Source organism: Hibiscus syriacus, unplaced genomic scaffold (genome assembly GCF_006381635.1).
Source record: "Hibiscus syriacus cultivar Baekdansim isolate YM2019G1 unplaced genomic scaffold, ASM638163v2 tig00110419_pilon, whole genome shotgun sequence".
Lineage (NCBI taxonomy): Eukaryota > Viridiplantae > Streptophyta > Magnoliopsida > Malvales > Malvaceae > Hibiscus > Hibiscus syriacus.
In genome coordinates, this window is record NW_024062731.1 from 385677 (window position 1) to 400754 (window position 15078).

General features: G+C 35.6%; 1 protein-coding gene across 2 annotated transcripts; it reads left to right on the forward strand.

The window, feature by feature from the left end:
- Positions 1 to 4825: 4825 nt before the first annotated feature.
- Positions 4826 to 6717, forward strand: LOC120124593 (probable NAD(P)H dehydrogenase (quinone) FQR1-like 3). Of its 2 annotated transcripts, none has more exons than XM_039143225.1 (5): positions 4826 to 4916; positions 5294 to 5418; positions 5493 to 5586; positions 5676 to 5941; positions 6071 to 6715. In XM_039143225.1, exons 2-5 carry the CDS (start codon positions 5393 to 5395, stop codon positions 6303 to 6305), a joined length of 621 nt encoding a protein of 206 aa, XP_038999156.1. In that variant the 5' UTR covers positions 4826 to 4916; positions 5294 to 5392; the 3' UTR covers positions 6306 to 6715. The 2 variants fall into 2 exon arrangements, with proteins under 2 accessions (XP_038999156.1, XP_038999155.1); XM_039143224.1 differs by lacking the exon at positions 4826 to 4916 and adding an exon at positions 4954 to 5028 and having other exon boundaries at positions 6071 to 6717.
- The last annotated feature ends 8361 nt before the right edge of the window (positions 6718 to 15078 follow it).

Consider the following 15078-nt stretch of genomic DNA (forward strand, 5'->3'; position numbering starts at 1 on the left):
TGCTCAAAACCAAGGACCAAGTTCTGCCAACCTTTCAATTGTTCTTCAGTCTGATACAAAATCAGTTCAACACAACAGTAAAAGAAGTCCAAAGTGATTGGGGAGGCGAGTACAGGTCAGTCTCGAATTGGCTCAAGATGTTAGGTGTAGTACATCGCCTAGCATGTCCACATACGTCCGAACAGAACGGTTTAGTTGAACGAAGACACAGACACATAATCGAGTCAGCCTTAGTTCTCATGGCTCAAGCATCCTTACCGTTTAAGTTCTGGTCTTATGCTGTATGTGCTGCTGTGCATCTTATCAATCGGCTGCCTACAAGTGTCCTTCAAGAAAAATCTCCATACGAGGTGTTGTATTCTAAGAAACCAGATTATAGTTATCTTAGAGTCTTTGGGTGTCGTTGCTTTCCTCATTTACGACCATACAATGCTCACAAACTCAGCTATCGATCCTCACAGTGCGTGTTCTTAGGATACATCACTCAACACAAAGGCTATCAATGCATGGACTCAAATGGTCGACTATTTGTTTCACGTCATGTTGTTTTTGATGAAGAGTTTTTCCCTTTTGCTGTGACAGGCACCAAGGCTGGATGCAAGTGTGCATTGCGTAGGAGTAGTACAAAACTTCCTATAGTAGGTGGTACTCAACGTGCTCGCATGGGAAGAGAACCACACGATGTTAACCCTGTTGTCAGTTCTGATAAGTCAGGGTCAAATTCATCAGATAATATGAGCCAACCTGAAGATGCTGAGTAGTCTATGGGCTCAGGAGATGGTGCTGTGAATGAAGTCGAGCACCAAGATGAAAATGTGACTATACAGCAAAGTCCAAGGGTGGCAGTTGGTTCCTCCTCGAATAGGTTTGATGAAGGGTCAAGCAACAGTGATCCAAGCAATAGCGATCAGCATGATACGCCACCACCAGTGACAGGCCATCACATGATAACTCGCAGCAAAAGTGGAGTGTACAAACCTAAGTTGTACTCCTCAACCCTCAATGGTGAATCTGATTTTCAGAATAGCAATGGCCTGGATGAGGTTGAACCTCGAAATGTTCATGAAGCCTTCAAGAATCCGTTGTGGAAGGCTGCTGTTCTTGCTGAATATGAAGCACTTCAGAAGAACGATACATGGTTGCTTGTACCTCATCCAGAAGGGAAGTCTGTTGTAGGCTGCAGGTGGCTGTTTCGAGTCAAGCACAATGCTGATGGTTCAGTACAAAAGTATAAAGCTAGACTCGTGGCCAAAGGGTTCTCGCAGGTACCTGGCCAGGATTTCCAAGAAACATTTAGCCCGGTTGTAAAGATGACAACCGTAAATGTTGTGTTGACAATTGCTGCTCGTAATGGCTGGGTTTTGAGGCAAGTAGATGTTAATAACGCCTTTTTAAATGGTGAGCTACATGAAGAGGTGTTCATGGAACAACCTCAAGGCTTTGAACAACAGGCTGTTGATGGAACGAGGCTGGTCTGCAAATTACAGAAAGCGTTGTATGGGTTAAGACAAGCACCAAGAAGTTGGTTCTCCAAGCTGAAAAATTTTCTGGTTGATTTGGGTTTTCAAAGTTCTCGTGCAGACAATTCCTTGTTCATCAAACATAACAATAGTGTTAGCACGTATGTCTTAGCCTATGTTGATGATATCATTATTACAGGAAAAAACAATGAAGACGTTGAACGGGTTGTGAAGTTGCTAGGAGAAAAGTTCTCACTCAAAGACTTGGGCATACTTAATTTCTTTCTTGGAGTTGAAGTTAAGAGCATAGATGGTGCAATCTTTCTCAGCCAAAAGAAGTATATAATGGAATTATTAGATAAGTTAGGAATGAGCAAGGCCACAGCAACTTCAACTCCTATGGTTGCATCGATTAAACTGTCGAGCAACGGTGCAGGCGGTTTATTAGAAAACGCAAAGGAATATCGCAGTTTGGTTGGGTCCTTGTTATATGCCTGTCATACAAGGCCAGACATAGCTTATTGTGTGAATAAGCTAGCACAATTCATGCACGCACCGTGCGAACAACACCTTGTGGCAGTCAAACGTGTGCTGAGATACCTTAAGGGGACACTTGATTATGGTTTGGTTTTTCTTCCAAGGACAGATCCGTTCCAGCTAGTGGCCTTTGCTGATGCTGATTGGGGAAGCAGTGTCGATGATAGAAGGTCCATATCAGGTACTTGTGTCTTCCTTGGTGGTAGCATGGTTCAATGGAGTTCAAAGAAACAGAAGATTGTTTCAAGATCCACTACAGAGGCTGAGTACAGGAGTCTAGCCGATGCCACTTCTGATATCATTTGGCTTGAAGCTTTGTTGTGTGATATGGAGGTTCAAATTCAGGCTGCATCAGTAGTGTGGAATGACAACACCAGTGCAATTGCAATGAGTGCAAATCCAGTTTACCATTCTAGAACAAAGCACGTGGAGCTAGATGTTCACTTTGTGAGGGAACGAGTTGCTGCAGGAAAGCTTCAAGTGAATTTTGTTCCTTCTGAACATCAAGTGGCAGACGGACTTACTAAGGCGCTAACGAAAGATAGCTTTGTTCAGTTTAGACAGAGGCTTGGTGTGCATTCGTTTGCAGAAGTCGAGAAGAGAAAGAGTAGGGGGAATATTGAGTAAACGTTGGAGTAAGTATTCTAGAATGATGTTCTAGAATGAATCTAAAATGCTGATGCAATCTGATGTATGTGTGTGTAGAAGTATAAGGCAGTTAGTTTGTTATCATTCTGTTAGACGTTCTGTTTCATCAGTTTTCCAGCTAAGGTGACTGGTTATCATGTATATAAGTCATATCCTTATCAATAAAGAATAGATAAGCATTCTTAAACTTTTCAGAGTTTGTTACACAATCTAACACACTCTACCTTGAATCACTTTAAGGATGCTGTTTTAAGGTTTTGAGCAACATAACTAAACACACACATATTATATAAGGAAGATCAAAATCAGTTGTAATATCAAGAACTATTCCTGCAACTCGGGTTTCATCCGAGCTCGATTTCATTGAAAACGAAAGCCGATTTCGTAGGATCTAATCAGGTTGCGAAGCTGCAAGAGATTCGATGTGTGCATCCATGGAAGCATTTGGAAACCAATTCAGAGAAAGTATAGGACCCTTCCTAGAAATTGCGTTATCACATCATATGCTGCTAATTAACTCACCAAGACAAGGACCTGGAAACCTCAGCAAACCAACCTGGTCGGTCCAGATCTTATTATGATTATAGTATTATTTATAACACTTCAAGTGGACAACTACTATTTCTATTTGTTTGTTGGCATCCACAGCTGGTGCTATCTTCCATCTAATTTCACTTGGTTCATGCCATCTTAATTTCCTATTCATTTTTTGATGAAAGAAATCTGAGCTCATCGAATTTAAATCATTCTGTATAAAGGGTGAAGGGATTGGCATTTAGAAGCAGATTTGTTTTTGTACCGTTGTCGATATACATCGATATTTCATCCTTAGACAAAATATTTTTTCGTGGTTCACTTCTAAAGTTTGTTTACACATATCAACGGAATCTGTCATGGTATCAGAGTCGGCACGATCGGTCGGAAATTATCTCCAATAGCATCCGAGAAGACTAAAGCCAAGTAGATTTCAAGAAATACACGTTTGTTCAAGAATCATGCACTAGAAACCAGAGTATTAGGTTGCCAACAGCTTTAGCAAAGCCATTTACCGACAAGATTATCACAATACGGTTAGATGATTCTATCTATCTACTATGGAGACAGCAGGTTCTCTTTGATATAGAGGGGGGGGGGGGAGTAAGGATTCTTAATGAAAAAAAAATGTTACAAGCAGCAAGACGGTGCCCTTGCATATAAACTCGACCTGCAGATTATGAACCTGTTGTGGCAGTTATAGCAGCCACATAAACTTGATCGGGTGGGCAGAGTTGTAACCAATATGTCAGCAAAGCTCTACTGCTCCTTTTGGACTCGGGTTCAACAATGCAAGCCCTACTGTTTCAGGATCTGTTAGCAAGGTGAGCCAGTTCAAGCATATAGCTTTGGAATTTAAGATATCATTAGGGAACTTTGAATCATGGTTTGTTCTTCAAAGTCTCGGTTGACTCACCCATCTTAGTTGGGTATTCAGATTTAGACTGGGAGTCAAATGTCGTTGACCGGAGATCGACTCGTAGAAGTTGCAGCTAATCCAGTTCACCACGCAAAAATGGAACATGTTGAACTGGACTTGTGTTTTGTTGGGAGAAAGGCCATGAATGGATGGCTCTGTTTAGGTTAATTATGTACCTGTCATTTATCAGGACAGAGATTAAGAGCATTATCAACACATAAAGTCAAGACACTTGAAAACTAAAGATAGCAGAAGAAATGTGAATGTGGTTTAATATCACGAGGGACAGTGAAGGGAGTATATTAGGTAACTATTGACATCCGGCAATTGTTACCTAATAAAAGTTAATTATGTTGTATTAAATTTTTTAAATAGAATTAGAGATTCAAATCCTGATATTATGAAACAAGATAATAGATTTATACAATGCTCGATCTTAATTACTTAATCAATAAATTGAAATGGTTATAAAAAATATATATTAAATTAAATTCAACAATAAAAATAAATTTAAGTATAAAAATATGTACTTCCCTTTCGCAATTAACACCAACTCATTGACCTATACATACATGCACTTATCTCTTGTGTTTTTCCACCCTGATATGAATTCCACACTTTTAAATCATAAATTCATTACCACAATTTTTTTAATCAAAAACGTTTTTGTTTGTTCAACCGCTAACACCGTCATTGCCACGTGAGTTAGGAATCCAAACCATTCATTTATTGTCGTCTACGCCAAAAATCATATTTCTCTCTCCTATGGTACCGTGAAGGCTCACGACACTGTTGTTTCTTTCTTCAACAAAACAAAGGTGAAGTGTTCTCAACTTGTTCTTCTTTTCTAATTCTTGGTTCTCTGTTTTAATGCTTAATGACTTTGGAATATCTTGGGGAATTTATTATGAAGATAATGATGCTGATGATGTACCTTTCATACATACATACATATTGTATATATATATATATATATTTCTGGAGATGGGTAGTTTCATCTTGGTAGTATGCTTGTGTGTTTTGCCTGATAATCATAAAGATGCTTTGTTTTCTGGGTTTGTTTATGGATTCAAATTCTGGGTTTGAACTTTTAATTAGTGTGTTAATTGTGGGGAAAAATGTTTTATAAATTCTCAAGTAATTTGTAATAATCACAAGTCTTGATGATAATTTTCAATTTCATAACGTTTGACAGATTTTCACAGCTTTCAAAGGGGAATCGTTTAGTTTTCATCAGATCCTCTCGATTGATTGCAATATTGGATTCACCCCAACATTCATCACAATTGCAGCTATGGCAACAACCAAGGTGTATGTAGTGTAAGTGTTGATCCCTCGACCCAGGTGGATTTCTTCATATTTGCTATAATTCTCTCCTATGTTTTGCCGGATAGGTATTACTCGTTATACCGTCATGTCGAGATCATGGCGAGGGAAGTGCAAAGGGGGGCTAATTCGGTTCAAGGTGTTGAGGCTACAATTTGGCAGGTAAATTATAACCAGAAGAGAAGTAGGATGCCTGGGATAAATATGTCATTCTGATCTTATTAAGTTAGACAATTGGTCTGATTCGACAGGTACCTGAGACACTATCCGATGTAATACTGCAAAAGATGAAGGTGCCGGCTAAAGCGGCTGATGTACCGGAGATTAGGCCAGAACAGCTTCTGGATGCTGATGGTTTTCTCTTTGGGTTCCCTTCTCGTTTTGGTGTGATGGCAGCTCAGTCCAAGGCTTTCTTTGATGCTACTAGTGAGCTGTGGAAACGCCAAGCACTTGCCGGCAAGCCTGCTGGTATCTTCTGGAGTACTGGTTTCCACGGAGGAGGTCAAGAACTCACTGCGTAAGTTCCTTCCGGATTCGGACTTGTAGTTCCTCCGACCTAAAATTTGGCAAATGGGTTGATTATGTTTTTTTTTACCATACTCAATGTTTGTGTTTAATATTGCATCTTTCTTCTACTGATATGCAGATTAACTGCTATAACACAGTTAGCACATCATGGTATGATATATGTGCCTCTTGGATACACTTTTGGGAGTGGCATGTTCGAGATGAGCGAGGTAAAGGGTGGATCCGCTTATGGTGCCGGCACTTACGCAGCCGATGGATCCCGTGAACCCACAGAGCTAGAGCTCCAACAGGCCTTTCACCAAGGTAAATATGTTGCTGAAATCACCAAGAAACTCAAGAACAAGACAACCTGATGGATATCAATTTCGACAGAGTCCAGAGACCAACAAAAGGACAACATTAACTCTGATGCTCACGTATCCCTGCACTATTCTATTCTTACCGTATGCTTGGATTGAAAAGAAAATGAAATAAAAAGGAACGAAAAACAAGCAAGTGAATTGAATGAAGATCCACCTTCCATTTATACTCTTCCTTTTCGTCTGTCATTTCCTCAAGTCTCACTCTCACTTCACTTTCACCATCCACTACCTTTCCAACAGTTTTCTTGATGCCATCGGCCATCACAAGTTCATCACTATCATTCCTATTGTCCATTCTCATCGGGATCACTAGCCCTTGTTCGTTCGCCGTCATGAATGCATTAAGCTGTTGTTCGACATACGTAGACCATGTTATAATCTTTACAAGCCATAATGAATGCATTAAGCTGTTGTTCGACATACATAGACCATGTTATAATTGTTATGCTTGTAACGTCCTAAACTCGACCTGTTATATAGATGAGGCTAAAGTATTATTTTTAATCACTAGAACGATCATACAATCCATTAAAATTTTCTCACAAGTAGTTATATATAAAATGATAGTGACAAATAAACTAGTAGACTGATTCATATGTACTGATTAATGATTAATGTGATTATTTCTTATCGATTTTATCATAACATTAAACTAAAGAAATTATTTCATAGACCCTTTCCATCACGTCATCAATAGTCTCAAATAATTGAAAATAGCCACGTCAATATATTTCTCCATGTCATTTATACATATGAATTTATTTTCCATATCAACTTATTCATTAATGCATATTAAAATCAAATTAAACTTAAATTTAGGATTCATTGTTAGAATCTTCATTAATTCCCTTTTCTTCTCCACCAAAACAATCTTCTTTCTCTTACTCCATTGTTTTTCTTCCCAATCGAGTTTTTAACTAAAACCATTTACAATTGAAAAATTACTTGAAATTTTGAACACATGTTACTTGGAATAGCATTTTTATACACACACGTAGGTTTTCCATACGAACCCAAATTGAGAAGCAATCTATGATGCATAGTACTCAAAATTCTTGCTAGGTCAGATTATTATTACTATTCAAATACTAAAATGTACTAAAAATGAAAAAAAAATTGAATCAATAATAAAAGAGAAATATATTTACTTGTACGTATAGAATCATCCATCACAAATCTCTATTTTCTCTCCCAATTTATTTCTTCACTAATCGAAAATAAATTTATTCTATGAATTTAAAGCAAAGGTAAAGGTTTAGAGTCATTCCTTCTTTGTGTATACCTATTTCGATACTTGTTGACGGACAGAGACTCAACATGGCTCTGTCTAGGGTAAACATGCTATGATTCACTATATGCATAGTTTCGGCTATACGGTGAAGATGTATTTGAATTGTCTTTGTTGTTGGTGCTCCATTGGGCTGCCAAACCATCAAATTCTCATCCATTATAGACTTAATCGGATCGAGTTCAATTCGAGGGAGTACATTCTTTATGTCTAACACGGAGGGCTGCTCACGAAGGGCACTAGCGATTCACTCCCACTTAATGGGATAGAACTCGGGTAGAGCTTATGACATGTAAATGCACTTTTTGACAAAAGAAAAACAATGATTCATTTTCAAAAATCTGAACAAGCCTGAAAACAATGAAATAAAATAGCAGTACAACTATTTACAAGAGTAAAAAAATTATGCATGAATTATGAAAAATTGAAAATTGAAAATAAAAGGATCGTAATTCAAGTAAATGTTCAATTTTATAAAATTCTAACCACTAGGAAAACATATAATCGTGTAAGGCCTGACTCTAAAAAATATCCCTAGTGGAGTCACCAAACTGTCATAACCATTTTTAACGAAAAATCAAATTAAAAATAATTATGACTTTATTTTGGGAAAATTTGTATTTTCGATAAATTTGAAATTTTGAGTCGTCATCAACCTTTGGGTAAGGTAGGTCGAATACCTAAAATGTCATTTAAACAATTTTAAGAAAAATTATTTTAAAGATATAAAATGGTCTGCGTATTACTAGAAATTCGTTTTAAGGGTTCGAGAGTCGGTTACGCGTGGGGAAGGATAATCACCCCCACAACGCCAAAAATTGGTACATTCGATTATATGTTGTCTAAGATGGTGGAATTTTATAAATTTGAATTCTAAATTTAAATTACGATCATTTTATTTCAACGAATTAAAAATGAGTGAATCTCTTTTTAAAATAATTGACTCAAGGAAAATGATTTAAATCACTCGAATTTATTTAAGAATGATGTTCCCTCTACTATGTGAATTAACATAAATTGAAATCCAGTTACGTTAGACGTAATTTCGTTAACCCATGATACAAGACAACATTGCCTTTAAATAATTAAAAACAAAAAAATAAATACACGATTTATAAATGCAACAACAATAAAAGATATATACAAAATATGAGTGAAATGTTCGCATGATGCAATAAATAAATAATAAAACACACAAGAAATATTTATTTGTTAAAACAGACATGTAAGAACACGTAAATGTTTAAAAAAGACACATTTATTTAAAGCGAATAAGAGATATATAATCAACTTAATATATCATAAAGTATAAATAAATATTAAATAATATTAGTTTTTTGTTTTCTATTCGAATAACCCTCATAAGGGCACCTCCATTTTTTGTAGGTATTCCATAAGTTAATCGAACATAAAAAAACCTCTATAATTATTAAAAAGGTTAAAATACATAAAAATATTTTAACTATATGATACTATAATATATATTGATATTAAACACTTTTATACCGTATAAATAAGTATTTACTACAAACATAAAAAAGGGTATGTGGGTATGTACATATAAATAATACGTAGAATATATCAAAAGCTAAAATGTGCACTAAAAACGTTGATATAAGGATTAAAGGTGTTTAAAAATAAATTATAAATATGTACACTATACCGGGTGAATTCACGAGATAATGTTCTCGATTTTTTTTTTCACGATATGGTGCACATCCCAGATTAATTGCTGGAATGGGGTGAATTATACAGTGGTCTTGGAGGTCGCCATGGCATCCGGGCGACCTTGGAGGTCGCCATGGCATCCGGGCGACCTTGGAGGTCGCCATGGCATCCGGGCGACCTTGGAGGTCACCATGGCATCCGGGCGACCTGTGTGTATTTTACAAAGGAATAGGTCGCCATGCAATCAACATGGGACGTGGGAATGCATGGGGAGGGGATGCATGGGACGTGGGAATGCATGGGGTGGGAATGCATGGGGTGGGAATGCATGGGGGAGGGGATGGTGCATTGGACGTGGGAAAACCTTCCTCTAAGTGGTTGTTGTGTAACAAGTGCATAATGTCCACTGGAACGCCCATGTATTTTATCATCAACTTGATGAATTAATTTCAAGATATAAGGTTTTCCTATTATAACAGGTTGCTCAAAAGGGTTCCCCGTTCTTCCATCAAATATTAGGTAGGTCGCCATGGAGTCTCGGCGACCAAGGTCCTGTAGCTGTAGCTGCATGCATGCGTTGCATCATAGCTCATAGCTCAGAGATTCCTGCACCCGTAGTTGTATGTGTTGCATCTATAGTTACGTTATTGCAGCGTTAATTTAGCTGTGAGCCTTTCAATGCTCAATAGTTAACGCTCAGTTGCTTTATATAAAGGATATGGGGTATAGGGTAGAAGCACAAGCAGAACCAGCACATATAAACTTTGTCGAGAGAAATAAAAGGAAGAAGAAGAAAAGAAGATAAAGGCTCAAACATAGTTGAGGTAATTTTTTTATTGTTTAATTTAGTTTATTATATGAAATTATTAGTTTGTTAGTTTCGGGTTTAGGGTAAAACTAAAATCTAGTTAATTAGTTTGTTAGTATAAATTATTAGTTTGTTAGTTTAAGTTATATTATATTAGTTTATTAGTTTAAGTTATATATTATATTATATAAAAAATTAGTTAATTAGTTTCTTAGTTTAAGTTATTAAATATAAAAAATATTAATTAATTTGTTAGTGTCTTTAAACGTATATTAGGTTGTTCGTTGAAGTTGAAGTTATATTATAAAAAAATTAATTAGTGCTTAATTAGTTTGTTATTTTAACTAAGTTATATTATAATAAAGAAATAGTTTATTAGTTTAAGGTATATTATAATATATTAGATTATATAAAATTAATTTGTGGGAGCTATTGTTGTTTAAATAAATATTTTGTTTACACATACATGACATTATTTTACAATATTTGCCCACGTACAGATTGATTCGAAGAAAGAAACAAGGCAGGAAAAGAAAGTAAAGGAAGAAGGCATAAAGACGTGAGTAATTTATTATTTTTTGTTGTCCATTTTTTGTTGTTGTGTATGTGTAAATTAGTTAGTTAGTAAGTTTATATTAGATTATATAACTAATTTGTGCGAGATAATTTCCGTTTTAAAAAATATTGTGTTTAAAAATATTTAGTGTTGTTTTAAAAATATTTTGTTTAATTTACATTGTATGTGTATATTAGTAAGAAGTAAAAATTAATTGAATGAAATAATCCGGACAACGCATTATCTCGCGAAATAATTATTTCGAGAACATTATCTCGACAGTTTTGCCTAACAAATTTATTTGATATTTTAAAAAATAAAAAATATTATCAAACTAATCATTATTATTAGTAATAATTACTAAATGATTAGTATCAAATCTAAATCATTAAATATTTATAATAAATAATTATTAGTGATTATGACTAAATCATGTTATTATTAAATCATTAAATATCAAATCATTAGATTAATAGTAATTATCAAATCATTATTAGGTTTATTAGTAAGCAATCAATCAAGTTAAATAATAACTTTTATTTGATCATTAATATAATAGTATATTATATTATATTTAATAATTTATGAAATTATCTTATCTAATTTTTTAATCTAAATTAATTTATTTTTTTATTTGTAGAGAAAATGAGCAACAACTTTTTCACGATTGTCCATTATAATGGACAGATTATGGAAAATGAGGTCAGAGTAGTTTTTCAGTCTGAAAAACCAATAAATATGATGTTCGAAAAAGACATCACATTTATAGAAATGAAGCATAAGATAGAAAGAAAAATTCGAGCTGCAGTTGATGGTTTGAGGTATAGGTTTATGATATGCTCTAACCCAGTCAGATATGCTGCAGTTCCACTTGAAGAAGATGATGATATTGGAACCATGGTTGGATTACATGAGTCAACCAATATAGCCTTTATTGAATTATTTGTTGATGTGCGTAACATATGTGATGTTCCTGGGTCATCAAGAGGTGTGGCTCAAAATCCATCTGAAATGGCTTTATATAGTCAGTTTGAGGAGCCGACATACAGGTTCCCGAACAGTTTTATGGCACTATTGGAAAGTGTAAATGAAGTCGGGGGGACATCTACAGCAGCAGAGTATGAGACGAGAAACATACCGGAATTGGTTGTTGATATTGACGCTGGAAATCGATGGGGAGAAATTCATGATGATTCAAGCGAAGATGAAGAAACTGAAGAACCCGTTTTGGGCGGCGACGAAAATATTTTTGGTGGAGGTGCAATTGATGAAGTTCCGACACCGTATGAAGCTACTCCTCACATGTACGAGATAGATTATGATGCAATGAGGGCACCTGAATTCTCAGACATGCCACATTTACCTCCGTACCAAATGACTGAATCATTCGATAATTCTGGTGAATTTTCAGTTGGGGTGCAATTCAGAGGAAAAAATGAAGCTACGCTGGCTATTAAAGAGTACTGCATCAAATGCCATGTTGATGTCCATGTTGCAGAGTCCAACCAGAAAACCCTATACGCAAAGTGTGTAAAATATGGCCCAGAGTGCAAGTGGAAGATCAGAGTGTCGAAAAATCAAAGGCACGATGTTTGGGTCATCACGAGGTACAATGGTTCGCACACATGTTTGCGAAACTCCATCGAACAAGACCACCGACTATTGGACTCTGATGTAATATGTGAATACGTGAAGGCGATGGTTGAAAAGGATCCAAGGATATCTTGTTCAGTGTTAGCTGCATCTATTCGAAGCCAATTTGGATATCAAGTAAAATATGGCAAGGTGTGGAATGCGAAAATGAAGGCAATGAAGTTGACGTATGGAGATTGGGATACATCGTACAATGAGCTACCACATTTGCTACAAGCAATGAAGCGATTTATCCCAGGAACTATAGTGAAGTCTCAAACCATGCCCGCATATGACGAAGAAGGTCAACTTCTGCCAGGGAAGAAAATATTTCATAGACTATTTTGGGCATTCAAGGCATGTATTGAAGGATTTCCATTTTGCAAACGTATGATCCAAGTAGATGGTACGTGGTTGTATGGTCAATATAGGCATGTACTTTTAATGGCAGTTGCTCAAGATGGTGAGCGAAATATCTTCCCAATTGCATTCGCCATTGTTGAGGGAGAGACAACAGAGGCTTGGGATTTCTTTCTGACCAATCTACGTCAATATGTCGTTCGTGAAGATGGAGTTTGCTTGATATCCGATAGAGGAACGGGTATTTTGGCGGCAATTGAACGACCAGGAAGTCGTTGGATACCTCCGTATGCATATCCAACATTTTGTATCCGTCATATTGGCAAGAATAGTATCGACCAGTTTCATAACGCACATATTCGTAGCGAGATAGTCAGCATGGGTAAGTTTTATTTTCAATATTTGTGTATTTTTTACGTGGTTTTTTTAATTGCGGTTTAACACAATATATTATGGAACAGGATACGAACTACGTCGACCAAATTTTGACAAGAGATTGGAGAATTTGAAGGTATTTTACGATGATCAGCGTGTTTGGAAGTGGGCTTCAAAAATACCGCGGGAAAAATGGTCGCAAGCATACGATGAAGGTCGGAGATACGAACATATGACCACAAACCTTGTTGAGGCCATTAATTCGGTACTAAAAGGTACACGCCATCTCCCAATAGCGAGTGTGGTGAAAGAGACGTACTTTAGACTGGGTAAAGTTTGGTCGGACAAAGGCAAGGAAATTGAGAGTCTCATAAATAGAGGTAAACTTGGGCTCCTACAGTGGTGGAATCAATGGAAGCAAATGAGCGATTGGCAACATCAATGGTTGTTCATAATTTCGACCGAGTTGGTCATACTTTTGTCGTGTCGTGCATACGTCGTAACGTCGGAGGAGAAGACCAAACATTTAGAGTTGATTTACGACACAAATGGTGTGATTGTGGTCGTTTTCAGGCATGGAAATATCCATGTGCTCATGCAGTCGCTGCATGTATGTATGCTGGTGTAAGCGCATACACTTATGTTGATGAATGCTTCCACCTACGTAGGATATTAAATGTCTACAGCTATGTGTTCAGACAGATCCGAATGAATCATATTGGCCCAAAAGGATCATGATGAATGGCTACCAAATCCAATGCTTCGCAGAAGTCCAAAGGGTCAACCTGAGTCCACTCGAATTCATACCAGTATGGATTTTCATGCTATAGAGAGGTCAAGCAAAGAGATGCGGATTATGTAGGGGTGAAGGCCATTCAAAAAACAATTGTCCTAATTTACCAAGATATAGGCCTCATCATTAGTAATCATATATGTATTTCTATGTATTTATTATCATTATAAAAATGATTTAATAATGATTTAAATATTTAATGATTTGATGATTTAGTAATGATTTGATAATAATCATTATAGTAATGATTTGATAATAATCATTAATAATGATTTAGTAATCATTATAAAATGATTTAATAATGATTTAAAATTTTAATGATTTGATGATTTAGTAATGATTTGATAATAATCATTATAGTAATGATTTGATAATAATCATTATAATAATGATTTAGTAATAATCATTATAAAAATGATTTAATAATGATTTAAATTTTTAATGATTTGATGATTTAGTAATGATTTGATAATAATCATTATAGTAATGATTTGATAATAATCATTATAATAATGATTTAGTAATAATCATTATAAAAATGATTTAATAATGATTTAATATTTAATGATTTGATGATTTAGTAATGATTTGATAACAATCATTATAATAATGATTTTATAATAATTATTTAGTTATTATTTAGAATACTAACAAATGAGTGTACAAGTGTGGATTACTGAGTTTAAATTTATACATAGTCGAATTTATGTATGATTTTTAAATATTTAATGATTTGATACTAATGATTTACTAATTATTATTAATAAGGATTTATTGTTAATATTTAATTATTTGATACTAATGATTTAAAATAGTTGATTTACTAAATATTTAATTATTTGATACTAGTAATGATTTGATACTAAAAATCATTGTTAAGGTTAAAACAAGTAGTCTAATTTCAATAAATAATTTGTAATAAATAGCAAACGAGTTTACAATTGTTGTCGATGTCGGGGTGTTGTTGAATGATAATGTCGGGGCGGACGTCTGATACGTTGTGGCCGTTGTGGCTCAGGAGTATTGTACCCATCCCCCTCATTCATTGGGGGTATTTGAACTGTCATGTGTTCAAAGTCATACGTCGACGAAAACGTAGGAGAATAGATGGGTGCCTCAGGCTGCACAAACTCTGGTATGTATGCCGGGCCAGTAGAATCATCAACTGCGTGATGCAACGATTGTGGTGCGCTATTATCCACATCGGTCATTTCCGCTTCAGTTTGTAGAGATGAACTCCCACTCCCACTCGGTAGAGAGTATTCAGCTTTACCAAATCTTTTC

Bases quoted from the DNA above. Each gene is read 5' to 3' on its own strand.
- LOC120124593 (XM_039143224.1), top strand. From the start codon at position 4,969: ATGCTTAATGACTTTGGAATATCTTGGGGAATTTATTATGAAGATAAT. The intron at 5,029-5,293 runs GTACCTTTCATA...AACGTTTGACAG, and splicing joins AAGATAATGATGCTGATGAT to ATTTTCACAGCTTTCAAAGG. The intron at 5,587-5,675 runs GTAAATTATAAC...CTGATTCGACAG, and splicing joins TTGAGGCTACAATTTGGCAG to GTACCTGAGACACTATCCGA.